At 44.6% G+C, this 27,907-nt stretch overlaps 1 protein-coding gene and 1 long non-coding RNA gene across 3 annotated transcripts; one reads left to right on the top strand and one right to left on the bottom strand.

The window, feature by feature from the left end:
* Positions 1-345: 345 nt before the first annotated feature.
* LOC129473526 (uncharacterized) lies at positions 346-16,661 on the bottom strand. Of its 2 annotated transcripts, XR_008654284.2 has the most exons (4): positions 16,164-16,661; positions 14,443-14,557; positions 1,682-1,749; positions 346-437 (listed from the first exon to the last, which is right to left on the bottom strand). It is a non-coding gene; the product is annotated as an uncharacterized lncRNA (long non-coding RNA). The 2 variants fall into 2 exon arrangements; XR_010119043.1 differs by lacking the exon at positions 16,164-16,661 and having other exon boundaries at positions 14,443-14,773.
* Positions 16,621-27,893, top strand: FAM8A1 (family with sequence similarity 8 member A1). Its single transcript, XM_055264099.2, has 5 exons — positions 16,621-17,471; positions 18,937-19,057; positions 21,246-21,369; positions 22,204-22,343; positions 24,383-27,893. Exons 1-5 carry the CDS (start codon positions 16,757-16,759, stop codon positions 24,525-24,527), a joined length of 1,245 nt encoding a protein of 414 aa, XP_055120074.1. The 5' UTR covers positions 16,621-16,756; the 3' UTR covers positions 24,528-27,893.
* Positions 27,894-27,907: the final 14 nt, after the last annotated feature.

Here is a 27,907-nt window from a genome sequence, read left to right as displayed (position 1 = left end):
GGAATGAGAGCAGACTCCCACGGTGCTGCTGAGCAGAACGCCCAGGTGGCAAATAGCTCCTCCTCCAAGGGAAAAGCATGAGCATCACTGGCCTATGACACAGGCACAGCCTTGTAATCAATGATGAGGAATGCCTTCAAGAGCGACGCCAGATGGTACCACTTGAATATTTTATGACTCAGCTCCAAGAAAGTTTGTTTGAGAGGAAATACAGGTTGAGCATTCCTAGTCTGAAAAATCTGAAATTAAAAATGCTCCAAAATCCGAAATTTTTTTAGCACTGACATGGCACAAAAGTGGAAAATTCCACACTTGTCCTCATGTGACAGGTCACGGTTAAAATGCAGGTGTACAACACACAGTTTATTCAGAATGCCTCCTCACCCCTAGAGGACCCACTTCCTGGTCTTTCAACTGCTTCTGATGTTTCTTCTCACCTAAAAAAAAATACAGGGTAGAGTGGGCAATAGCCTTTTTTTTTTTTTTTTTTTTTTTTGAGACAAGGTCTTGCTCTGTCACCCAGGCTGGAATGCAGCAGCACTATCATGGCTCACTACAGCCTCGAACTCCTGGGCCCAAGAGATCCTCCCACCTTAGCCTTCAGAGTAGCTGAGACTACAGGTGTGGCCACCATGCCCAGCTAATTTTTTAAATATTTTGTAGAGACAGGGCCTCGCTATGTTGCTCAAGCTGGTCTCAAACTCCTGACCTCAGGTGATCCGCCCGCCTCGGCCTCCCAAAGTGCTGGGATTACAGACGCAAGCCACCACATGCTGGGCACCACATAGCCCAGCCATGCAATAACCTTTTAATCAAAACAGCATTGTAGTGGATACTGAAAGCCTACCATCATTTGTTGTTGTTTCCAGCTATTCAGGTATTCTGATGGCGCTACGGTGCTTACTTAACCTTTACTCATTATTTTTTTCACTAATTAAAATTTTTCCCGTGTTTTCATTTTTCATTAACAGCTTGTCATATTTTTTACTATTACGTCCTTATGTGTGAATTAAGTATAAAAAAATGATTGCTCATCAGTAGCACATAAATTCAGTCAGGAATGATGGTGATGCCAAAGAACTACAGACTGTCCCCATGGGAGGCTAACATAGTGACACATGCTTTCTGATGGATCAGTGTACTCAAGCTTTCTTTCCGGCACAACATTATGTAAAATATTACATAAAACTGTCTTCAGGCTATGTTAATAAGGGTATATAAAACATAAACGAGACGGGAGTGGTGGCTCACGGCTGTAAACCCAGAAATTTGGGAGGCTGAGGTGGGCGGGTCACCTGAGGTCAGGAGTTTGAGATTAGCCTGGCCAACATGGCGAAATCCCGTCTCGAATAAAAATACAAAAATTAGCTGGATGTGATGGCTCATGCCTGCAGTCCCAGCTAAGGCAGGAGAATTGCTTGAACCTGGGAGGTGGAGGTTGCAGAGAGCCAAGATTGTGCCATTGCACTCCAGCCTGGATGACAAGAGCAAGACTCCATCTCAAAAAATATATATAAAGATAAAAATAAATGAATTTCATGTTTAGACTTGAGTTCCATCCCCAAGATATCTTGTTACATATATGCAAATATTCCAGGATCCAAAAAAAAAAAAAAAATTGAAATCGGTAACACTTCTAGTCCCAAGCATTTTAGATAAAGGATACTCAACCTATACTTACAGAGATGCAAACCTTCCTCCTTCTCAAGGAAAATGCTGCAGGAGAGATCTTGGGAGCCCTTTAGTTCACTGACAAGGAAAGGGAAATAATGTAAAGAATTGTGGAATCCTACTCTGTTTGGATTCTTTTGGCTGTAACAGAAACAAAGGAAAAAGCTTAAGCAACAATAAATTTCAAGATTAAAATTCAAGATGGTTTCAGGCATAGTTGGATCCAGGACAGAAATATGTCATAAGGGAACTTCCTTTGTTTCTCTATCTCTTGGCTCCACTTTTCTGTGTGTTGGTTTCAGTTTCCCATAAGGTTAATTCATGTGGCAGCAAAAATGGCCACCAGCAGCTATAGGCCCATCCCATCCTTACATGTACCTAGCAGTCCAGTGAACAGAAAGTATCTCTTTTCAGATGCTACAGAATCCCAGAGATGACTCTATGTAGCCCAATCATATCATATTCTTATCTCTGAACCTGTGGCTAGGGGGATGCAATTCTCTCTTGTGTCTACTTCCAGGACCATAAGGGTGGAGTCAGTTTCATCTGAACCACATAGATTAAGAATGTGGGGTGGCACTGTTCTCCAAAGAGATGCTAAATAGGAAGAGATAACTCTATTTCATGTGGTTAAGCTGGTACACCCTCTTGTGATTATGATCCTGTTATAGTTACTATTCTTTGGTTACAATCCAAAGAATCTGACTCTGGATAATAAGGAAAAAAATACCATAAGATATTGGTTCACTCACATAATCAAAGGGAAAGGTAAAAATTTAGGCCTTGAAATGATCAGGAACCAGGGATAGTCTAAAGAAAGAGTAATGATGGATCTTCAACCACTTGCAGTCATCATTCAAGATTCAGATTCTATGGAGACAAAAATCTGATTGGCCTATATCCAAGGAGGAGGGAGCAGGCAGGTGGAATCAGGTTTGACAGTTCCATCTGTGCAAGAATCAAAAGAATGAGAGTGGGACAGTTTTCCTAAGCATAAGCAAGATGCTGTTCCTGGAAGGGGGAAAGGATGTTGGGCAGTAAAAAACAAAACTGTTCAACTACACACCCAAATGGTCCCTGTCCCCCTCTCACTCTGCTCTCAAACCTCAGAGGCCAGAGCAAGTAAGGATTCAATAAAGACTAAGCCAACTTTCTGCAATTTTGCTTCCTATATTAGCTAAAAGTATCCAATGTGTTAGCAGTAAAATGTTCTAGCTTGGATCTGAAATCCCAAACATTGAATAACAATTACAGAAGCTTTCTAATGTAGCTCTGTTACTGAGACTTCTAAATGCATGCTTCTGCACAAAGACCTGATCCGCTTGGAAGAGGGTCATCTTTTCCAGTATCAACCACTTGGAGAAGCAAAGGGCAGGACTCAGGAAAAATCTTTTAACTGATTATCTGGATGTTGAGGATCTCGCTATAACAGTGCAGGAAATGAATTGGAGCAGGTCAAGACTGGAGAAGACGGGATGCAGGGAGACCGGTGGGATTGTAGGTGGTATGTAGCAGTCTGCGGTATAGATGTGCCACTACAGGTTTTACCAGCTTGCTAGTTATATTAAGTTTACAATCAAATAATGCTGCAACCTTGAACAAAAGTCATTTTGCTTACATGCAAATAATTGTAGGGTACATTCCTACAACTAAAAATGCTGAGTCTGAGGGTATATACATTTTTTTTGAAATGGAGTCTCACTCTGTTGCCCATACTGGAGTGCAGTGGTGTGGTCACAGCTCAGTAGAGCCTCAGCATCTCAGGTTCAAGAGATCCTCCCACTGCAGCCTCTAGAGTAGCTGGGACTACAGGCATCCAACACCACGCTTGGCTAGTTTTTAAATTTTTTATAGAGATAGGTTTTCACTATGTTACCCAGGCTGGTCTTGAAATCTTCAACACAAGTAATCCTCCTGCCTCGGCTTCCCAAAGTGCTAGGATTAAAGGTGTGAGTCACCACACCTGGCCCACATTTCTAATTACGACTGATATTGTTAAATTGCCCTACATAGAGATTCTACCAATTTACACTGCCAACAAAGAAAGCCCACTGGCCTAGATCAATGGTTCTCCAACTTTAGTGTTCATCAGAATCACATGGAGGTCTTGTTAAAACACAGAGTGGTGGGCCCCAGGTCCAAAGTTTCTGATTCAGAAGGTCAGATGTGGGACCTAAGAATCTGCACTTCTAAAAAGTTTCCAGATGTAGTTTGAAAATCACTGCAATAGATCAATTTGGCTTCCACCACTTCATAGACCTGTTCTCCCCAAGTCAGTAAGTTCCTCTTCAATTCTGTTGGCTTTTCTCCACCTCCATTTTGCTTAACTTTTCTGCTATATTTTAGACGTTTTCTTTCTTTTCTTTTTCTTTCTTCCCTTTTCTTTCTTTTTATTTCTTTTTCTTTCCTTTCTTCGTTTTCTTTTTTCTTTCTTTCTTTTCCTTTCTTTTTTCCCTCCCTCCCTTCCTTCTTTCTCCCTCTTTCTCTCTCCCTTCCTTCCTTCTCTCCCTTTCTTTCTTACTCCCCACTCTCCCTTCTCCTCTTTCTTCTCCCTTCCCTTCCCTTCCCTTCCCTTCCCTTCCCTTCCCTTCCCTCCCCTCCCCTCCTCTCCTCTCCCCTCCCCTCCCGTCCCCTCCCCTCCCCTTCTCTTCTCTCTTTTCATTTGGTCCTGTTAAGTGTTCTTTCCTTGGCTTTCCTGTCTCTTAATGGACTCGGGCTTCATTTATTAGCCCACAGCTTTTCACCCAGAAGGAAAGCTCATTCCTTCTCAAGACTAAAAATATAAAGAGAATGTAAAGGCTGATGGGCAGGGTGGCAGGCGCCTGTAATCCCAGCTACTTGGGAGGCTGAGGCAGAAGAATTGCTTGAACCCAGGAGGCCGAGGTTGCAGTGAGCCAAGATTGCACCACTGCACTGCAGCCTGGGTGACAGAGCGAGACTCCATCTCAAAAAATAAATAAATAAATAAATAAACAAACAAACAAATAAAAAGAATGTAAAGGCTGAAGCCATCTTTTGATCCTAACAGGAGAGTCTGCATTGCTAAGACAGAAACCAGATCCTGATGACACTATTTGAACCCTCTCTATTCAGCCATACCTGATGCCAGCCTTACTTTTTTTTTTTTAATCACAGCAATTGTTTTTAAAAAATCAAACAGCAATTTTAATGGCAATACCCTATCTCAGCTTTTCCCCACTCCCAGCCCCCTTCTGCTCCCTGAGGCAAGCTCATTGTCAGGCAGTTTATTTTCTTGCATATGACAGTAAGTTACTTTTGCTTTTTACAAAATCAGGACACTGACAAGTGTGACTTGAAGAAGGCTTCATTTAATTTCCACAAAGGTGATCCTGAATACTTTCAACTATTTGAGTTGTTTAATCTGATATTTCCTTTACTTGCTTCCGTATTTCTAAATAAGGTGTTTACTTCCATTTTTAAAGATCAGTTTCAAATGTAATCATCTACTGACTTCATAAGAGATCAGCTTTCAGCTAACTTACACCTTATCCCACTTCCTGTGTTTCCCATCCTTTATAACTAAATACATCACACTTTTGGTTAAAATAGTAGTATTGCTAGGGCTGGCCACGGTGGCTCACGCCTGTAATCCCAGCACTTTGGGAGACCGAGGTGCGTGGATCACAAAGTCAGGAGTTCGAGACCAGCTCGGCCAAGATAGTGAAACTCCATCTCTACTAAAAAAAATACAAAAAATTAGCCAGGCATGGTGGTGGGCACCTGTAATCCCAGCTACTCAGGAGGCTGAGGCAGGAGAATTGCTTGAACCTGGGAGGCGGAGGTTGCAGTGAGCAGAGATCATGCCATTGCATGCACATGTCTGGCGACAGTGCAAGACTCCATCTCAAAAAAAAAAAAAAGTAGTAGTATTGCTGTTGCTCTGACTGTAAATATTATTCAATGATGAGCCAAGGAATTTATGACTATGTTTTCCTTCCTTACTTGGGTTGCTGTTTTGGGGTTTTTTGGTTTTGTTTGTGCTTTTCCTGGTGTTAGTGATTGCTTTTCTTTTTTTAAATATTTGGTTCTCTGTATATCTATCCAAATATTTTTTAAAATTTGTCAAAGGCTCAATATTATTCTCAAAAGTTCAAACATATCATAATTTATAGATTTTATCTTTGTTGTTAAAACTTCTTTTCTTACTGATACTCTGTTTTTGTTTGTTCTGAGATGGAGTCTCGCTCTGTTGCCCAGGCTGGAGTGCAGTGGTGTGATCTCAGCTCACTGCAACCTCTGCCTCCTGGGTTCAGGCGATTCTCCTGCCTCAGCCTCCTGAGTAGCTGGGACTACATGCACATGCCACCACACCCAGCTAATTGTTGTGTTTTTAGTAGAGACAGAGTTTCACCATATTGGCCAGGCTGCTCACAAACTCCTGACCTTGTGATCTGCCCACCTCGGCCTCCCAAAGTGCTGGGATTACAGGCATGAGCCACTATGCCCAGCCTACTCTGTTATTTTTTTATCTGCCGATTGCTGGTAAGTTCCACGGTAGAGTGATAAACTGGCAAAACAAACTTTTTATTTCTGGACTCCAAATAGCACCATAAAAAAGGTATTTTCTGGGACCATTGAGTCTCTTGAAAGAATACTTCAATATCTGCTTAGGAGTTATTCCAAGAGCAGGGCTGGAGAAAAATTGGAGGGTGAGGAGCCACTATTCAGCATACAGACTTTTGTTTAATCGGCTTCGTTTAAGCACTGTGCTTTACTTCCAATTTCCAAAGTACCATATACCTCCAAGTTCTGAACCTCTCCTCCTTCACTCAACGAATTTCTACCTTGCAAAAATACATCTACCTTGTAGGTTTGTAAATTTATTCCTTTGTTTTATTTCAATGAGTGTTTTGGAAGGGAGATAAGTACATGTGGTCAATTCATCATGCTTTTACAGACTATTTTTCTCAAACTCATTTAACTCAGGAATTAGTCTTGCAGGGTCTAATTTTCATAAAGTCATTTATTTTTGCATCTCACTCCATGCTTCTGAGTTGCATTTCCTTCTTATGAAGTATATATATATACATCTTTTTGAGTTTAGAGTGAAGGTATATGAGTAGAAAACTCTCCATTTTTGTCAGTTTCTTCAATAGCTTAATGGTTTATTATAAGATGAACATCCTTGTAATCACTTCCTAAACCAAGAAATAGAACTTTGTCAGCCACACTAGAAGCCTGTCAATGTGCTCCATCCCAGTCACAAACTCCTTTCATCCCCATCACTGCCCTGACTTTTTAAATAACCACTTCTTTTTGCATTTAAATATATCCGCAGACATTATAGTCTTGCTCATTAATTTAGTGTCTTTTATGTCTCCTTTAAGCTATAGGTTCTATTTCTTCCCCCCCACTTACAATATATATATTGAATAACCCAGTTGTTTACTTTGCAGAGTTCCCCGTGGTCTGGATTTTGCAGATTGCACACTCATGGCATATTTCAATATGCTCCTTTGTCCTCTATTTCTGTAAACTGGCAGTTGGATCAAGAAGCTTGAGCACACTCAGGTTTAATCCCTTTGGTAAAACTACACATTATTATGAATTTATATATTTAAACATATATGACGGGTTTCAGTCCATTCTAATTATTACCTTTATTGAAACTCAAATTGTCGAATGAGGCTTCCTTCCTTCCTTCCTTTCTTCCTTTCTTCCTTTCTTTCTTTCTTTCTTTTCTTTTCTTTTCTTTCCCAGGCTGCAATCTACTCGGCTTGCTGCTGCCCGCGCCGCGGACTGCCTGGGACTGCCGGCGCCCGCCACCGCTGCCTGCCTTTTCTCCTTTGGATGCAGGCACGCGTTCGCCATCTTGGCCACGCTGGTCGCCAGCTCCTGACGCCGACTGCTCTGCCCGCCTCAGCCTCCCGAGGTACTGGGACTACAGACGGAGTCTCGCTCACCCAGTGCTCGGTGTTGCCCGGGCTGGAGGGCGGTGGCGTGGTCTGGCCTCGCGGCAGCCTCTACCCCCCGGCCGCCTGCCTTGGCCTGCCAGGGTGCTGGGATTGCAGCTCCTGCCCGGCCGCCGCCCCATCTGGAAGGTGGGGAGCGCCTCTGCCCGGCCGCCCCGTCTGGGAGGTGAGGAGTGCCTCTGCCCGGCCACCCACCGTCTGGGAAGTGAGGAGCGCCTCTGCCCGGCCACCCACCGTCTGGGAAGTGAGGAGCGCCTCTGCCCGGCCACCCACCGTCTGGGAAGTGAGGAGCGCCTCTGCCCGGCCACCCACCGTCTGGGAAGTGAGGAGCGCCTCTGCCCGGCCACCCACCGTCTGGGAAGTGAGGAGCGCCTCTGCCCGGCCACCCACCGTCTGGGAAGTGAGGAGCGCCTCTGCCCGGCCACCCACCGTCTGGGAAGTGAGGAGCGCCTCTGCCCGGCCACCCACCGTCTGGGAAGTGAGGAACCCCTCTGCCCGGCCACCCACCGTCTGGGAAGTGAGGAGCGCCTCTGCCCGGCCACCCACCGTCTGGGAAGTGAGGAGCGCCTCTGCCCGGCCACCCACCGTCTGGGAAGTGAGGAGCGCCTCTGCCCGGCCACCCACGGTCTGGGAAGTGAGGAGCGCCTCTGCCCGGCCACCCACCGTCTGGGAAGTGAGGAGCGCCTCTGCCCGGCCACCCACCGTCTGGGAAGTGAGGAGCGCCTCTGCCCGGCCACCCATCGTCTGGGAAGTGAGGAGCGCCTCTGCCCGGCCGCCCCGTCCGGGAAGAAGTGAGGAGCGCCTCTGCCCGGCCGCCCCGCCCGGGAAGAAGTGAGGAGCGCCTCTGCCCGGCCGCCCCGCCCGGGAAGAAGTGAGGAGCGCCTCTGCCCGGCCGCCCCGCCCGGGAAGAAGTGAGGAGCGCCTCTGCCCGGCCGCCCCGTCCGGGAAGAAGTGAGGAGCGCCTCTGCCCGGCCGCCCCGCCCGGGAAGAAGTGAGGAGCGCCTCTGCCCGGCCGCCCCGTCCGGGAAGAAGTGAGGAGCGCCTCTGCCCGGCCGCCCCCGTCCGGGAAGAAGTGAGGAGCGCCTCTGCCCGGCCGCCCCGTCCGGGAAGAAGTGAGGAGCGCCTCTGCCCGGCCACCCATCGTCTGGGAAGTGAGGAGCGCCTCTGCCCGGCCACCCACCGTCTGGGAAGTGAGGAGCGCCTCTGCCCGGCCGCCCCGTCTGGGAAGTGAGGAGCGCCTCTGCCCGGCCGCCCCGTCTGGGAAGTGAGGAGTGCCTCTACCCGGCCGCCCCGTCTGGGAAGTGAGCAGTGCCTCTGCCCGGCTGCCCCGTCTGGGAAGTGAGGAGCGCCTCTGCCCGGCCACCCACCGTCTGGGAAGTGAGGAGCGCCTCTGCCCGGCCACCCACCGTCTGGGAAGTGAGGAGCGCCTCTGCCCGGCCACCCACCGTCTGGGAAGTGAGGAGCGCCTCTGCCCGGCCACCCATCATCTGGGAAGTGAGGAGCGCCTCTGCCCGGCCGCCCCGCCCGGGAAGAAGTGAGGAGCGCCTCTGCCCGGCCGCCCCGCCCGGGAAGAAGTGAGGAGCGCCTCTGCCCGGCCGCCCCGTCCGGGAAGAAGTGAGGAGCGCCTCTGCCCGGCCGCCCTGTCTGGGAAGTGAGGAGCGCCTCTGCCTGGCCGCCCCGTCCGGGAAGAAGTGAGGAGCGCCTCTGCCCGGGCGCCCCGTCCGGGAAGAAGTGAGGAGCGCCTCTGCCCGGCCGCCCCATCCGGGAAGAAGTGAGGAGCGCCTCTGCCCGGCCGCCCCATCCGGGAAGAAGTGAGGAGCGCCTCTGCCCGGTCACCCATCGTCTGGGAAGTGAGGAGCGCCTCTGCCCGGCCACCCACCGTCTGGGAAGTGAGGAGCGCCTCTGCCCGGTCACCCATCGTCTGGGAAGTGAGGAGCGCCTCTGCCCGGCCACCCACCGTCTGGGAAGTGAGGAGCGCCTCTGCCCGGCCGCCCCGTCTGGGAAGTGAGGAGCGCCTCTGCCCGGCCGCCCCGTCTGGGAAGTGAGGAGTGCCCCTACCCGGCCGCCCCGTCTGGGAAGTGAGCAGCGCCTCTGCCCGGCCGCCCCGTCCGGGAAGAAGTGAGGAGCGCCTCTGCCCGGTCACCCATCGTCTGGGAAGTGAGGAGCGCCTCTGCCCGGCCACCCACCGTCTGGGAAGTGAGGAGCGCCTCTGCCCGGCCGCCCCGTCTGGGAAGTGAGGAGCGCCTCTGCCCGGCCGCCCCGTCTGGGAAGTGAGGAGTGCCCCTACCCGGCCGCCCCGTCTGGGAAGTGAGCAGCGCCTCTGCCCGGCCGCCCCGTCCGGGAAGAAGTGAGGAGCGCCTCTGCCCGGCCGCCCCGTCTGGGAGGTGAGGAGCGCCTCTGCCCGGCCACCCATCGTCTGGGAGGTGAGGAGCGCCTCTGCCCGGCTGCCCCATCTGGGAAGTGAGGAGCGCCTCTGCCCGGACACCCATCGTCTGGGAGATGAGGAGCGCCTCTGCCCGGCCGCCCATCGTCTGGGAAGTGAGGAGCGCCTCTGCCCGGCCACCTATCGTCTGGGAAGAAGTGAGGAGCGTCTCTGCCTGGCCGCCCCGTCTGGGAAGTGAGGAGCCCCTCTGCCCGGCCGCCCCGTGTCTGGGTAGAAGTGAGGAGCTCCTCTGCCTGGCCGCTCCGTCTGGGAGGTCTACCACGGAGGCCAGAAGCAATGTGGGGGCTGGACGTGGTGGCTGACGCCTGTGGTCCCGGCACTCTGGGGGGCGAGGCGGGTTGATCACTTCGGACTAGGAGTTCGAGACCAGTCTGGCCAACTTGGCGAAACATGAAGAATACAACAGACAAACCAACCAACCAACTCAATGACAACAAAACAGGTCTACCCTGGAGTCATACTCTAATTTTTTCTATTTTCCTCCCTTTCTGATCCTTTATCCCACTTTCTTTTTCTTCCTCTTCCTTCTCCCTCTTCTTTGTCAAATAGAGGATTGAGTTATTATCACTGATCCATATAAAGTCCCTCTCTCATTTATTTTAACTCCCACCCCCATTTCTATTCCCCGACTTCCCATGTGCAACCTTCCTGATATGTTTGATATGCACCTTTTTGTTTGTATGTATTTTTAGAAAATGTTTGTTGTTTTTGTATGCAAAAAAAATTAATAAAAAAAAAAAAAAAAAAAAAAAGAAACTCAAATTGTCCTATCCATGGCCAATTGGAGCCTCTTCTAGTTGGCTAGGTCCTTTGGACATGACTCCGGAAGTCTTTAATGATTTATCTGCTCTCTAGTATAATAAGATATTTCATGCTCATTCCATACATTTCCTGCCCTAAACCTAGAACCCCTTGTTTCTTTCAGTGGGACTTGGCATTTCATACTATATATCTATATATCTATATACATATAGATATATGTATATAGTCATGTGCTGCATAACGACATTTTGGTCAACAATGAATGTCATATACCACTGTGATCCTGCAAGATTATAACAGAGCTGAAAAATTCCTATTGCCTAATGACATCTTTATTTCATTTTTGAAGGGGTGGCCTGCCCCTCCACACCTGTGGGTGCTTCTCGTTAGGTGGGACGAAAGACTTGAGAAAAGGAATAAGACACAGAGACAAAGTGTAGAGAAGGAAAAGCGGGGCCCAGGGGACCGGTGCTGCGCTTACAGAGGACCCACACTGGCCCCGGCCTCTGAGTTCCCTTAGTATTTATTGATAATTATCTTTACCATCAAAAAGATAAGGGAGTGACTGGACAATAGGATCATTGTAGGGAGGAAATCAGCAGTAAGACATATGAACAAAAAATCCTTGTAACATCAATAAGTTTAAAAGAAAATGCTGTGCCTTGAGATGCATATGCGAACATCTCCATAAACCTTTTAGCAGTATTGCTCCAGCAAGCCCCACCTTATTCCTAAAGATGGTTTTCTCCTTACTCAGTAAACAAAGCACACAAAGGGTTTTACCTGGAGATGTTCCATCGCCCAGGGACTGGCAGGAGACAAATGTTTTTCTTTTTCTCTAGATTTAAGAGAATGGTGATGACCTTTAACCATAAGCAGCCTTTAGGCACTTGTTTAACAAAGCACATTCTGCACCGCCCAAAATCCTTCTAACCTTAAGTCACCACAGCACATGTCTCTTGCAAGGACAAGGTTGGGGGTAGGGTCACAGATTAACAGCATCTCAAATACAGAACTAAATGGAGTCTCTTATGTCTACTTCCTTCTATATAGACACAGTAACAGGCTGATCTCTCTTTCTTTTCCCCACAATTTTATTTTGAGTCAGGGTCTTGCTCTGTCACCCAGGCTGGAGTGCAGTGGCGCAATCACTTAGTGACATTTTGATGATCCTGACCCTGTGTAGTCCTAGGCTAATGTGTGTTTGTGTCTTCATTTGTAACAAAAAAAGCTTAAAAAGTAAAAAATAACAATTATCAAAAATTTTAAAAATAAAAAGCTTATAGAATAATGATACAAAGAAAATATTTTTGTACAGTTGTACAATGTGTTTGCGTTTTAAGCCAAGTGTTATTACAAAAGAGTCGAAAAGTTTTTAAAAAATCAAAAAGTTTATAAGGTAAAATGTTGCAATAAACTAAAGGTAATTTATTACAGAAGAAAAAAATTTTTAAAATAAATTTAGTGTAGCCTAAATGTACAGTTTTTATCAAGTCTCCAGTAGCATGCAGTGATGTCCTAGGCCTTCACATTCACTCACCATTCACTCACTGACTCACTCACTGACTCACCCACAGCAACTTCCAGTCCTGCAAGCTCCATTTGTGGTAAGTGCCCTACACAGGTGTATCATTTTTAACCCTTTATACTGTATTTTCTATGTTTCGATATCTTTAGATATACAAATACCATTGTGTTAAACTGCCTGCAGTAATTAGTACATTAATATGCTGTACAGGTTTGTAGCCTGGGAGCAATAGGCTATACCATATAGCCTAGGTATATAGTAGGCTGTACCATATAGGTATGTGTAAGTAGTACAGTCTATGGTGTTCCCATAAGGACAAAGTTGCCTAATGATGCATTTCTCAGAACATATCCCTGTTGTTAAGTGATTCATGACTCTGCGTGCGTGTGTGTGTGTGTGTGTGTGTGTGTGTGTGTGTGTGTGAAATGTTAGGATACATATATATATTTCGGAAAAAAATTTTTTTGCATTATAATGTGTTATAATTAGTTCTGTTACCTGTCTTGGGTTTTCTTTATCAGGAACTTCCAATCTATATGTTGGATCTTCTTTGCCTATTTTCAATATTTATCATTTCTCTCCAATTATTTCTGTTTACATTTATTTTTTATTTAAAAAACTCATTTTCAAATTGTAGTTCTTTTCAGACACTTGTATTTTCTTATTCTTTTATTCCTTGTATTTTAGTCCTCTTTTCTGAAATCAGTTTTTCTTTTATTTCTAACTCTTTTCCAAGTTCTGTTACTTCATTCCTTTTTCTTCTTCTGGCTTGTTTTGCTGTTTCATGTCTCATATCACTTTATATCTTTACAGTGACACTGTGCCAGGTGTTACATAAACAGTGGTATTCAAAACAAAGTCCATGTCTCCAATAATCATATTTCACTCATTCCAAGCCACATTTATTTCTTTGTTTCTGTTTCTCTTTCTTCCCTCACCCCAACTTGGAATGCTTGTTTAAACATTAAAATTTTCTTAGTTGATTTTAAAATGAAATCTGTGAGGGTAAACTTTTCTAGCTATAGGCTACCATAATCTTTCCCTTATTTTGAATTCTTGAATAAGTTTTCAATTTTCTTGACAGTCTGTCCCTTGAACCTAGATCATTAGCTTTTTAAGGAAAAAAATTATGGCTTTTTATATCTCCCAGAATAAAGCCAACAATGACTCTGGGGCTGGGTGCGGTGGCTCACACCTGTAATCTCAGTACTTTGGGAGGACAAGGCGGGTGGACTGCTTGAGCTCAGGAGTTTGGGACCAGCCTGGGCAACACAGTGAGACCCCCATCTCTACAAAAAATGAAAAAAATGAGCCGGGGGCAGTGGCACGTGCCTGTAGTCCCAGTCACCGGGGCTGAGGTGGGAGGATAGTTTGAACCTGGGAGTTCAAGGCTACAGAGAGGAGTGCCTGTACTGCTGCACTCCAGCCTAGGTAACAGAGTGAGACCCTGTCTTTAAAAAAAACAAAGAAAGAAAAAAAAACAATGACCCTGGGCATTGTTGAAACTCAGAAAACAATACCCCAAAATGAACACCTCAGAAGCAAAAGATTTTTCCTACCTTCTCCAAACCTCCTGTCTCTCAATCCCATTCTTACCCCTACCCCCACCCCCAAGGCTAGTCATAGAAACTGGAATCCGTGTTTCCCAAAGCAGGGCATAGAAACCAAAACCCCACCCTTTCCCAAAGCCAGCCACAAACCTAAAAATATTACTCTAACCTCCCTGCACCCCTTTTTGTGCAAAAATTGGACATAAAGAAATTATCTGGCCGAGCGCAGTGGCTCACGCCTGTAATCCCAGCAATTTGGGAGGCCGAGGCGGGTGGATCACCTGAGGTCAGGAGTTCAAGACCAGCCTAGCCAACATGGTGAAACCCCGTCTCAACTAAAAATACAAAAAAAATTAGCTGGGCGTGGTGGCAGTCGCTTGTAAACCCAGCTACTTCGGGAGGCTAAGACAGGAGAATCACTTGAACCCGGGATGGGGAGGTTGTAGTGAGCCGAGATCGCACCATCGCACTCCAGCCTGGGCAGGAAGAGCAAAACTCTGTCAAAGAAAAAAAAAAAAAACAAGGAAAAGAAAAGAAAGAAATTATCTGACCTACCTTGTTTAACTGTTGTAGGCCACAGCCCCCATTCCAGAGGGTCCTGTTCCATACCCAGAAGGAATGAATGCTGCAGAGAGGCCAAGGAGAATCTAGACAGGCCTTGCTGGGTTTCCTGCCTGTTGGCATCACAGTGTTTTTTGTCCAGTCATTTTTTTTTTTTTTTTTTTGAGACGGATTCTTGCTCTGTCGCCCAGGCTGGAGTGCAGTGGCGCAATCTTGGCTCACTGCAAGCTCCGCCTCCCGGGTTCACGCCATTCTCCTGCCTCAGCCTCCTGAGTAGCTGGGACTACAGGCACCAGCCACCACGCCAGGCTAATTTTTTTTTTTTTTTTTTTTTTTTGAGACGCAGTCTCGCTCTGTCGCCCAGGCTGGAGTGCAGTGGCGCGATCTCGGCTCACTGCAAGCTCCGCCTCCCGGGTTCACGCCATTCTCCTGCCTCAGCCTCTCCGAGTAGCTGGGACTACAGGCGCCCGCCACCACGCCCGGCTAATTTTTTGTATTTTTAGTAGAGACGGGGTTTCACCATGGTCTCGATCTCCTGACCTCGTGATCCGCCCGCCTCGGCCTCCCAAAGTGCTGGGATTACAAGCGTGAGCCACCGCGCCCGGCCTAATTTTTTGTATTTTTAGTAGAGACGGGGTTTCACCGTGTTAGCCAGGACAGTCTCGATCTTCTGACCTTGTGATCCGCCCACCTCAGCCTCCCAAAGTGCTGGGATTACAGGCGTGAGCCAACGCGCCCAGCCTTCTTCAGTCATTTTTTTATACGGCTGTCCATGCTTTGTTGAACCTAAGCATACAAATACAGGATTTCCCTTGTTATCTTTGAGTCTTCATTCTGAAGGCTCCCGTGTCACATAAAACGATGGTCAAATCAATGTCTATGTCTTTTCTCCTATTAACTCCCTCCTGTCAGTGACTTTCAGCGAAACTTCAGAAGGTGAAGCGGAAGTTTTCCCTTGGCCCGGACAGCATCATCATTAATATCATTAATAAATATTCCCACAGTATTTGGCCCTTGTATGTCCTTTGTATAGTGCTGGGGATACAATGACATATCGCTGCAAAGATTTTCAAATGTAAAAGAAGAGGCATTATACTGATTTAAAAGCTGGTTTCTGTCCTCACCCTGGAGCTAGTCTGCATTTATGAAAACTTACTTTCCACTGCGGTAGACACACGCTTTCTACTCCAGCGGAACTGTGCCTTTCCTCAAATCTAGTCTCAAATTTAGGTTCCTTTTCATTTTCTGTTATGGAAAGGCCCTCAGCATATCCCAGGCTTTGGAGCCTTTTGTTAGTAGTCTGGCCCATGCATAATTTCCCCTTCCTCTGAATTATACATAGCACCTCACTAGTTATATTTCAATATACTTTCCTTTAGGCCGGGCGCGGTGGCTCAAGCCTGTAATCCCAACACTTTGGGAGGCCGAGGCGGGCGGATCACGAGGTCAGGAGATCGAGACCATCCTGGCTAACACGGTAAAACCCCGTCTCTACTAAAAATACAAAAAATTAGCCGGGCGTTGTGGCGGGCGCCTGTAGTCCCAGCTGCTCGGGAGGCTGAGGCAGGAGAATGGCGTGAACCCTGGAGGTGGAGCTTGCAGTGAGCCGAGATCGCGCCACTGCACTCCAGCCTGGGGGACAGAGAACGACTCCGTCTCAAAAAAAAAAAAAAAAAAAAAAAAAAAAAAATATATATATATATATATATATATACTTTCCTATGTCTCAGTGGTACCAATATAATATATTAATATACGTCGCAGTTTAGTTTGGCTTTTAATTTCTTATCTTCTGAGGGGATAGATGCGTTCTGTACCACCTTCTCGAGTACTAATGGTTAACTGGAATGAACACAAGCAACAAACCCTCCGGCCTGGAGCCCAAAACAACAGTCGCGGTTCTACAACAGAAAAGGCTGCGCTGGCCCTGGGACCTGTCTCGGAAATGCTCCTCATCCACCTAGTTTCTCCCAGGACAGCTAGCCCCAACCCCACGGGAATATACAGAGAGGGCTCGGGTCACAGACTTAAAGCTGTAAAAGGGAGGAGGTGACGGTCTGCTCCCAGTCACCGACCAGCCACCGACTACTAGGGCCCGAACCAGGGACTACAGACGCACCTCCCCGCCCTCCCTTCCCAGCTCCACCAGGCGGCGGGCGACGCTCCTGAGGGGCGGGGCTTCCGCTTCCGGCGGGGGATTGTTGACGCCTGCGGCTGCTGCGGTGGCGACGGGGCTGTTGGGGAGGGGCCATTGGGGGAGGGAAACGGAGCAGTGACAGGTACCCCGGAGGGTGCTGCTGAGGCGACGATGGCCGAGGGGCCCGAGGAAGCCCGAGGCCGCCCTCCCGGGCAGGACGATGGCGAAGGGGACCACGAGCCCGTTCCTTCTCTGAGAGGCGCCCCTACCACCGCCGTCCCATGCCCCCGCGACGACCCCCAGGCCGAACCCCAGGCCCCGGGCCGGCCCACAGCCCCGGGCTTCGCGGCCGCCGCCGCCGCCGCCGAAGAATTGGAGCCGCCGCGCGAGCTCAGGAAGCGCGGGGAGGCGGCCTCTGGCTCCGGTCCGGAGATGCAGGAGCAGGCGGGCTGCGAGGCGCCCGAAGCCGCGGCGCCGCGAGAGAGACCGGCGCGGCTGAGCGCCCGCGAGTACTCCCGGCAAGTGCACGAGTGGCTGTGGCAGTCCTACTGCGGGTACCTCACCTGGCACAGCGGCCTGGCCGCCTTCCCAGCCTACTGCAGCCCCCAGCCCTCCCCGCATAGCTTCCCTTCGAGCGGCGCTGCAGTCCCCCAGGCCGCGGTGCCGCCGCCCCCGCAGCTGGGCTATTACAACCCCTTCTACTTTCTGAGCCCCGGGGCTGCGGGGCCTGACCCGCGGACAGCTGCCGGCATCAGCACCCCTGCTCCAGTCGCGGGCCTGGGGCCCCGGGCTCCTCATGTGCAGGCGTCGGTCCGGGCCACTCCAGTGACAAGGGTAGGATCCGCAGCCCCTTCGCGAAGCCCGAGCGAGACCGGGCGACAGGCAGGTGAGAAGCGCGAGGTGGAGGCTGGGCGGAGTAGAAGGGTCTTCGGGGACCTGTGGGGTAGAGCTGGCATGCTTTTTAGACCTGTAACTGCTGCCTCTACTCTGATTGACCATCCTGCCCGTGCACTAGCTATCGTTTGTCCAGGCCCTAAATTCCCAAAATGTACAAGGAGGCAATACAGTTTCTTCTTCCTTTAGACCTGGCACTCCAAATTGATTCCCTTACTCATGGGACTAGTTGTTTATTCGTGAAAAGAAATTGCTCTTCAAACCATCCTCTTCCTTTGGTTTTCACGCTCTGCAGAGTGAGGGCCAAAGCTAAATTCGCAAATGGCAAACCCACTTTTGGAGGGGCTCGACTGGTAATGCTGAAAATTATTCAGACATTGGCTACTTAGGACAGTGGAACTGAACGGATATAAAAGATTGACATGGATACAAGTGGAGTTAGGAAGTTGTGATTGGGTCAAAGCTTCACTTCATTTGATCAATATCTTGTATATTGTGTAATTGTTTTTGCTTCTGTGTGTAAACTAGAATATTTTGAATTAGTTACACTTATTAGTTTACTATTTAAGCTATTAGTTAGACTTTTCGTTTATTTTAGTTAGCCACAGATAGATGGGACAAGAACTAGTTGATGCCTCTGATCCCAGTCAGAATTTAGGATGACAGATTGATGCTCACTGGGTTTATTTTAAAGAAAGCAAAACAAACTAAAAAAACAGGGGTGGAGGGGGATTACAGGGATTTACTTTATACTAATTGCCAATGTTTAACCTTGATTTGTACTAAAAAATGTTTAATTTTGTGTCACTTAGATGTGATCACCTGGATTCTCCTCATTAGAGTTCCTAGTGAAATGTAGTGGGTACCCTAATCAAATTTATCTGTGAAATCAGTCTTCTGGAGGGAATCTGGGGGGGGGGTGGACAAGGTCTGCTTCTATCGCCCAGCCTGGATAGTGCAGTGGCGCGATCTTGGCTCCTTGCAACCTCCGCCTCTCAGGTTCAAGCCATCCTGCCACCTCAGCTTCCCTAGTAGCTGGGACTAAAGGCATGCGCCACCACGCCCGGCTAATTTTTGTATTTTTTGTTGAGACCGGGTTTCGCCATGTTGGCCAGGGCTAGACTGGTCTCGAACTCCTGGCCTCAAGCAATCTGCCCCCCTCGGCCTCCCAAAGTGCTGGGATTACAGACATGAGTCACTGCGCCTGGCCGTGTGAAATCAATTTTTAAACGTTAAGGTGATGAAAGCAAACTTTAAGTTCAGTAAATAGTGGAGTAGTTACTCTACTTTAGTAACATGGATTCTTGGTGGAATCAATATCAATAGTTGCTGCACGGTTATAAATATTTTTTATTAAGTTGTACCTTGACTTTCTTTAGCAATTCATTACATGGCTTATGTTCCAAGGCTTATGTGAAATGATTCGTTTTTCCTAACTGTTTTTTTTTAATTTACAGGCAGAGAATATGTTATTCCATCCTTGGCCCACAGATTTATGGCAGAGATGGTGGATTTCTTTATTCTCTTCTTTATAAAAGCAACCATTGTCTTAAGCATTATGCACCTCAGTGGGATAAAGTAAGTTGATGACATTTGCAGAAAGGTTTTAATTTCTATGGTTTAATGATCTTGTTTTATTACATTCTGTTTGCCTACACGTGACTATATGGATAATGGGCTTGTCAATGTCAGGATTTCTTTATAAGAGCTTTGTTAGATTTATTGTTTTCTTGTTGATTTTAAGAAATAACTAAAAAGGAAAAAAAATAACTTACTGAATTCTGTAAGATGTGTGGGAATTTCACCTATCAAAAATAGGTAAAAAGAGCCTCCAAACCTGCTTTGATTTTATTCACCTATTCTTTTAGGCCAGGAACTAATTTACCTCTCACTATCCTGTTCCGTCTTGCTATCTTGTGGAGTCTCTAAAGACAAAGGTATAAAGAGCTTTTGGTAGGTGAATTAATAATCAACTAGATGGCATTTCCAAATGGGATTGCATATACTGTGGGGCAAGTCCCAAGTGAACTTCAAAGTGAGACATTTCTTTGAGTAATCATTCCAGATTAACAATAATCATAATAGCAGTTATCTTCCTGAGTACTTTCTATATGCCATGTATTGAGCTTGCTCACTTCTTTATATGGATTCTTACTTAATACCAAGATGAGGTGTAGAGATTAATACCACCATTTTATAGAGTTTGAAATTTGGGTTTATGAAAAGTTGAGCACAGAACTTAAAATGTTACAAAGGTAGTAAATGACAGAGTCAAGATACAAACCTGTGCAGTCAAATTTCAGGGTCCTTGCCAGAAACCTGTTACTGTGATTCCTCCCTGTGCCTCCCTCTCACCCCACTACACATCCAGTGAAATACCAGCTCCTTTATATTCAATTTCCTGAATAGCTTTCAACCCCAGACCTCCTCACTGCCAGATCATTTTTCTTTTTTTGAGACAGAGTCTTGCTCTGTCACCCAGGCTGGAGTGCAGTAGTACAATCACGGCTCACTGCAGCCTTGATCTCCTGTGCCCAAGCGATACTCCCACCTCAGCCTCACAAGGAGCTGGGACCACAGGCATGCTCCACCATGCCTAGCTAATTAAAAAAAATTTTTTTTTTTTGTAGAGATGGGGTCTCCCTGTGTTGCCCAGGCTGTTCTCAAACTCCTGGGCTTAAATGATCCTCCTGCCTCAGCTTCCCAAAGTGCTGAGATTACAAGCATGAGCCACTGCAGCTGCCCCATTTTTTTATCATCATTGCTTCTCCCTACTCCGATTACTGTCATCTCTTGCTTGGATTATAGCAGAAGCCTTCTAGTGGTAACTCAGTCTCCTGTTTTATCTCAGTCCAGTCTCTGATATAAAACCAAAGTGATCATAAATCCTGGTTCTGCTCCTTTCCTACCTTAAAACCCTTCAATGGTTTCTCTTTTTAAAATTTTTATTGTTTTTTTAGAGATGGGGTCTATGTTGCCCAGGTTGCTTTCAAAATCCTGGGCTCAGGCGATCCTCCCACCTCAGCCTCCCAAAGTGCTGGAATTACATGCATGAGCCACCATGCTCAGCCCCTTCAATGGTTTCTCTTTACCAGCAGGATAAAGCCTGAATTTCATCATGTGGTTTATACTCAGGAGGCTGTCTCAACCTCCCGAGTAGGTGGGACTACAGGTGCATACCACCACACCCTGCCTTTATTTCTTAATCACTGCCACTTCTCACATTTAGTATATGAGCCACACCAAACTGCTTATAGCTTCTATCATATTCTCTCTTTCTCTAAGACATTCTCTCCTGCTGTTCCCTCTTTCTGGAACATTATTTCCTCTTCTTAGTCTGGCTAACTTCTCTTCATCTTTCAGATCCTCATCTAACTGTCTTGTCTGGGGAACCTTCACAAGGTTAAGTGTACCTGGTGTATGTTTCCATAGTATCCTAGGTTCCCCATCACAGCACTCATCCCACTTTGTTATTGCTGCTTATTTATTGTTCTGTTTTCTTTGCTAGGTTAGACCCTCCATGAAAGCAGGGACCATGTAAATTCATTCATCCTTACTTCCCCAGGGCTAGTACAGTGTCTGCTCATGATAATGCTGCTTATTTGTTGAATAAAATAGTGAATGCTTTATGATACCAGATGGTTGGGAATCTAAAGATTAGTTTAGAATTTCAATTAAAATGTATGACTTGCACTAATGAAAAAAAAGTCAGTGCTACTGTTCTGGTAACTAATTCTTTATAACCCCAAACTGTTATTTTCTGTAGGGATATCTCTAAGTTTGCTATGCATTATATAATAGAAGAAATAGATGAAGACACATCAATGGAAGACTTGCAGAAAATGATGGTTGTGGCTCTTATATACAGATTATTAGTTTGTTTCTATGAGGTAAGCTACTGACTTTGGCAAGAATTAATATTTAACAATCTAATTTTATGTTTTTACATTTTATTTTTTTGAGACAGAGTCTCGCTCTGTCACCCAGGCTGGAGTGCAGTGGTGTGATCTTGGCTCACTGCAACCTCTGCCTCCTGAGTTCAGGTGATTCTCCTGTCTCAGCCTCCTGAGTAGGTGGGACTACAGGTACATACCACCACACCCAGCTAATTTTTGTATTTTTAGTAGAGACAGGGTTTTGCCGTGTAGGCCAGGCTGGTCTCAAACTCCTGGCCTCAGTGATCTGCCCACCTTGGCCTCCCAAAGTGCTGGGAATACAGGCATGAGCCACCGCACCCAGCCAACAATCTAATTTCAGATTATCAGCCCAAGACTAAAAAGTAATAGAAATTTATAGTTATTCATGTCTTTTCCATATGTCTACTTTTCTGTTTTTACTTTTGGAAGAGACATTTTACAATTTCTTTGTAATATTTCTCAGTCATAGAAATTCAAATAAAAATTTCACTTATAGATTGTGGTCCAAAAATATACTTGTAAATTGGTTGTGGAACTTCCAATGTAGTTTTCTGCAGAAACAACTTACTACAAAGTACAGTAGTCATAGAGAAATATTACAGGAGACAGACATCTTGTGGTACTGGACATTAACGTTAGAGACCTACAGAAATGCATTAAGTTAAATGGTTAACTTTTGAGTATTCTATGCAATTCTTTCAACTTGAAAAATTTAAAGCATGAAATAATATGGTAGGGAAAGTTTATCTTTAAAATTGGTATAGTCGAGCCAGTTAAGTTATTTTTAAATCATCTTTCTTTCCTTAGATAATTTGCATTTGGGGAGCAGGTGGAGCTACCCCAGGGAAGTTCCTGCTGGGGCTTCGAGTTGTGACATGTGATACATCAGTGCTTATTGCACCAAGTCGGGTTTTAGTGATTCCTTCCTCAAATGTTAGCATTACAACGTAAGTCCTTGTCTTAGCTTAATCTACTACATATTATGAAAATAATGTGTTTTAGAATATTGGGGTTTTTTTCTACATTAGGCTTATATTTATTAAGTTTAAAACAAAGTTTGAATATTTCAGTTGTGTTACATGATTGTAGACCTCTCTTACAGTGTACATTTTCAAGATGATCTTTTTTTTGACATGGAGTCTCACTCTGTTGCCCAGGCCAGAGTGCAGTGGCACAATCTCAGCTCACTGCAGGCTCTGCCTCCCGGGTTCACGCCATTCTCCTGCCTCAGCCTCCCAAGTAGCTGGGACTACAGGCACCCACCACCACGCCTGGCTAATTTTTTGTATTTTTAGTAGAGACAGGGTTTCACCGTGTTAACCAGGATGGTCTTGATCTCCTGACCTCGTGATCTGCCCGCCTCCACCTTTTAAAGTGCTGGGATTACAGGCGTGAGCCACCATGCCCTGCCTCAAGATGATCATTTTATGAATTATAAGTCACAATACGAGAGGATGATTTGGGTGTTGATGCTGTATTAGTGCTCCACAACCAGCTTTATTATTCTCTGGATCTGTGGACATTTGGTCAGGTACTAATCTGCCTTGAGTCTCCATTTGGCTATACCTGCCATTATTCCATCTTGAATAGGCAGTAGAGTTTTGACAGCTATGCATTCGTGCATCCTTCTCCTGCTGTCAGGTGAGAGCTTGTAATACTGCCAGTATTCAAGGTTAGCTGTTGGCATCTAGCGCTGGGGGGAGGTACAACCAGTGATAATGGAAATTGTGGAGGTGAGTGGCTGGTAGTCAGTTGAGCCAAACAAGATACTGGCTGCAATTTTTGCCAGAATGATTCAGAGCTGGATTGTTACGTCAAGAAATATAAACAAGTGATTCTAGAAATCTTGGTTTTGCCATCTTCAAATTTTTCTTAAAATTTGATAGTTATAGCCGGGCACGGTGGCTCACGCCTGTAATCCCAGCACTTTGGGAGGCCAAGGCGGGCAGATCATGAGGTCAGGAAATCGAGATCATCCTGGCTAACACGGTGAAACCCTGTCTCTACTGAAAATACAAAAAATTAGCCTGGCGTGGTGGCGGGCGCTTGTAGTCCCAGCTACTGGGGAGGCTGAGGCAGGAGAATGGCGTGAACCTGGGAGGCAGAGCTTGCAGTGAGCTAAGATTGCACCACTGCACTCCAGCCTGGGCAACAGAGCAAGACTCCATCTCAAAAAAAAAAAAAAAAAAAAAAAATTTGGTAGTTAAAAACCTACCTACTTCTTTTAATAAGAGTCAGTAATGGCTAATGTTTATTGAGTACTTTTTATATACTTGCACTGTTAATAACACTGCATGTGTATTAACTAATTTAATGCTAACAACCTATAAGATAGATACTATTGTTCCCTTTTTGCAGATGTGGAATACAACTAGTAATTGGTAGAAGATGGATCTGAATTTAACTAGTCTGGATTCAGAACCCACACTCGTAGCCACTGTACTTTTCTGCAGCCCTTCAGTGCACTAAAAGGCAGAAATCTGACATAAGTAGGATAATTCTCCATTCTGAGTGATTCTTGAAAGCTTTTAAAAGCTTTGCTTAATCACTGGATCCCACAAAGGAAAATGCTGATTAAAGAACACACAGTACTTTAAAATGCCTGTTTTTTCTATAAGGTAGACAAATGGGACTACAGTAAGCATACTCAGAAAGTACTCAGAATTCATGTTCATTTCTTCTGAGAAAATACTAGAAAGCTCTGTAAACCCTTAGTTCAATATTCTGAGACATGTTTATTACTGCTTTTTATGTTGTTGAAGTCTTTAGAAATAGCCCAGGTGGTTTGATCATCATACAGTGCTACTTGAATATATATCAAAGGTAAAAATTCTCTCAACTATACTTCGAATGTCTTTTTCCCTGTAGACTTTTGTAGAGAAGTATAATTGTGTTTTAAATGTCTATTTTGAACTTGATGGGATACCATTAATCTATATGTGGTTTGATGTGTAACTTACCTGATATTTTTGTTTTAACTTTTTAGGTCCACTATACGAGCTTTGATCAAGAATTTTTCAATTGCTTCTTTTTTCCCTGCTTTCATCACACTGCTGTTTTTTCAGCATAATCGAACAGCTTATGACATTGTAGCAGGAACCATTGTGGTAAAAAGAAATGGGGTCAGATGATGCCCCCAAAACCCTGATTTCCACACACTAAGACTAAATTATGTATCAAGGCCATCAGTATCCCTGGGTTACACTAATTGATGATTTAGAAATTAAAGCAGTCACTCCAGTGTGATGCAGGTGACTACTCTGAAAGTATTGATTTTACTTGAATGCCAAAGAACTTTTCCAGAAGAAAAACCTATTAAATTCAAGTATTAAAATTTTTAGATCAAAAAGGCAAATGATTTTATAAACATGGACAATATATACTTTCTTAAGATCTAAGGTACTTTCTTAAGATCTAAGAATTTGCTGAAAGCATTTTCAGCTTTGAAATCTCCAAATGAAACTTTAAAATTTATTTTGGTTTATCCCAAAATAATGGAAAATGTCCAGTTGTGTTTTGTAAACACCTATGTAACTCATCTTTTAGTTTACACTTCCTGGGGAAATTGTCTTTGGTGTTTTGGAGAGGGAATGAGAACACAAACTGGATAATCCACTGTCTCCCATCCCAGGAGATGGTGAGTTGGCTGCAAGAGAAAGGGACAAGTGAGGCAGGCCTAGCAGTTCCCTTACCTGAAGTTTTCAAATCCATACTGCAGTTCCCTCTCGTAATAATGTAACTTTACAACTATTCTTAATGCTTGAACATGTATTTAGGGGCAAGTTTCTCATGATGATGAAAAAGTATTAAGTCATATTGCTATGTTAATTGTTTTTTTTTTAAAGGTAAGTTAGTGATTACTTTTAATGGTGGGGGAGTAAGTTTTCACTGTAAATTGAACTTACAATTTATGTGCAAGTGTTTTCAGTGCCCTGAATCAAACTATAAATATGTGGGGATAAATTTCCATCAAACAGTTGCATATTTACTGTAAAAGTATTCCCAGTATGTGTGCAGCATGAAGAAAGTATTAGTGCTTCTCAGTGTTTTCAATGAGTGTAAATTCTATTTATATACAGCATATTCACATACTACTTTCCTTATATTTTATATAGTTTTATGACTGTTGATACATCAAGGAGTTAAAAAAATCTTAATATTTCATGATTAACTCTAAATACTATTAATAGCTTGTGAAATATTAGCAATTTTCCCATTATGGACTATTCTCTCTAAAGCAAGGGAGACTAGCATTCCCAGACATTATTCTAGGTTCTTTAAGCTCACTTTGGGTCTGCTAAAGTTTGGGGGGAAATGTTAAGCAAAGTGATATTGTGTATATTGCCATTTTGCTTTATTCTTCTGTTGAAGCAAAATTGTGGGGTTTTATGTGTGTGTGCTTTTCCTAGATGTCCCAGTTAGCTGTGCCGAGATATACCTGTACTATTTATGGTTTAAGTTTTGATTCTTAGGTATTTTCTCCAGCTCTGACATTGTTTTCCAAAGACACACTAAACTGCATTGCACAGTTCAAAATTTGATTACTTAAGGGATCAATCTAGGTGGTGTTCTTGGTCTTAAATTTAATAGCAAACAGTACATATCTATCATCACTGTATTTTCAAAGGTTTTTGACATTTAAAACTGACAACAGATATTCACATTTGATTATAGAAACTTAATGTCTACTAATAATTTTAAAATTTCATAAACCATGTTTTTCAAAATAAGTTTATGTCAAATCCAGCTTCCCAGAAACACTAATAGTTAAGTATGTCAATGTACTAAATAAATCATTCACTTGCACCCATGGGGAAGATTTAGTGTTACTGCCCTTCACAGTGAAAAAAAGAAAAATCTTTCATTTTTAAAATTAGGGAGATGTTACGTACCTTGGCACTTTAGTAGTGTATACACTAGCATTAGTTTATACACCACTTTTGCCACTGGGGAATTCGAGTTGAAATGTCCCTCAATCATATAGGTCTGGAATACATCTTTCATTCATAATTTCTGCTCAGATAATTGAATAGTTTGCCATCTAGTTTATTTTCATTTATACTATAAAACAAAAGCAAACTAGTCCAGTTTAATTTTTTATACTTAGAATATTGCACATTTTCTATATATGAGTCATTCAGGTTAGTATCTATGTAGGTTCAGTCAGATCCAACCGTGGATTTGAGTTATTATACTGTATAACCCTACAAAATACATAGAAGTATTATTTGCCTTTATAACAGAACCCAAGAGTCTGTTTCAGTTTATGAATTCAGTATTTGTGCAGAGATTTTGATTCCCAAAGTTTGGAAAAAAAATGACAAAACAACGAGAGAAGAAGGAACCAGGCCTTAGTGCCACATATTTTTCTCTTGGGGTTGTAAGGTAGTCTCCTGCTTTCCAGAACACTTTATTATATTTCACTTATAGACCTGATTTTCTGTGTCAAAGTATAATTCTCATGCTGAAGCTCTAGCCTAAAAAGCCAAAAGAAAGTTGTCTTCATTTTACAAACATATTCATCACTTTAACAAAATAATAAGGGAACAAAATTTAGTATTCAAGCTGAGTGAGAATACTGTTTCAATGAGCATGTCCCTAAGATAAACCAGAATTGGCAGTTAATTTAGGCATCTAGAAAATCTCAGTTCCCACCGGTAAAGTTATCCTGAGTGGCTAATGCACCTTGAGAAAACTCTGGCATACTGAATAAATAACATTAATATGGGAGCCAAAAGCTGTGTAAGCTTTACCTTTACACTACTCTGTGACTACAGAAATAAAGCCAGCACTTTTGGAACTAATAAGCCTTCACTTGTCAGTATCATGAAGAGTTGGGCATAAACAGTTGGGCAATAGCCCAACTGAACTTGGCTCCCACTGGTTCAGTAGTTGCTTATTTCTGCCTAAGCACTCACCTTCTGATTTTACCCAAGTATATAGGATAGAAAAAAATGCATTATATTTGAGAGCTACTTCGCCCAAATTACAAAATGAGTCAGTGTTTTTAGATTCAAGTGACAGTAAAAGGATTTGTTCCCTTCAGTGACTTGAGTGTTTTAGTTATGCGTAAGTATTTCTAGCAAAGGAAGGGTAGAAAGGAATTGAAAATTAATTTACACTAGTTGCTACTTGGGAATAAAGGGCTTTTTGAGGGGGTATGGAATATTAAATGTTTTCGTTATATACTTGTCCCTATTAAAACAGGCAGTTCTTTGAATATGCCTAAATAACAGTATTCTTAAAATCTGACAAGTAACATGTCAATTACTTGATATTCCTTGTCTCCAGTACCACAGGCCACTCTTGACATCCCATGTTTGCCTGGATAAAGTTCCTCATTTCAAACAGTATACATACTTTGCAGTTCATTATAGTAAGGCTTAACCTGTAAACAGTATCTGATGGCCCACCTATAAATAAAATTCAGCATTCTATTTTTAATAATTTGTATGCCACCAATTTGTATTATGTGTCTCAATAAATAGTCATCAATGCATCTGTGTTTTGT

This window comes from Symphalangus syndactylus, chromosome 23, assembly GCF_028878055.3.
Source record: "Symphalangus syndactylus isolate Jambi chromosome 23, NHGRI_mSymSyn1-v2.1_pri, whole genome shotgun sequence".
NCBI classification, from domain to species: Eukaryota; Metazoa; Chordata; class Mammalia; order Primates; family Hylobatidae; genus Symphalangus; species Symphalangus syndactylus.
The sequence above is the reverse complement of the archived record's forward strand: the minus strand, read 5'-3'. Positions and strand labels throughout refer to the sequence as shown.

What these genes read in the sequence shown, in the direction of transcription:
- FAM8A1 (XM_055264099.2), top strand. Translation starts at nt 16,757, where the DNA reads ATGGCCGAGGGGCCCGAGGAAGCCCGAGGCCGCCCTCCCGGGCAGGAC. An exon ending in CGAGACCGGGCGACAGGCAG is followed by an intron (nt 17,472 to 18,936) that starts GTGAGAAGCGCG and finishes TTTAATTTACAG; the next exon opens with GCAGAGAATATGTTATTCCA. An exon ending in ATGCACCTCAGTGGGATAAA is followed by an intron (nt 19,058 to 21,245) that starts GTAAGTTGATGA and finishes TATTTTCTGTAG; the next exon opens with GGATATCTCTAAGTTTGCTA.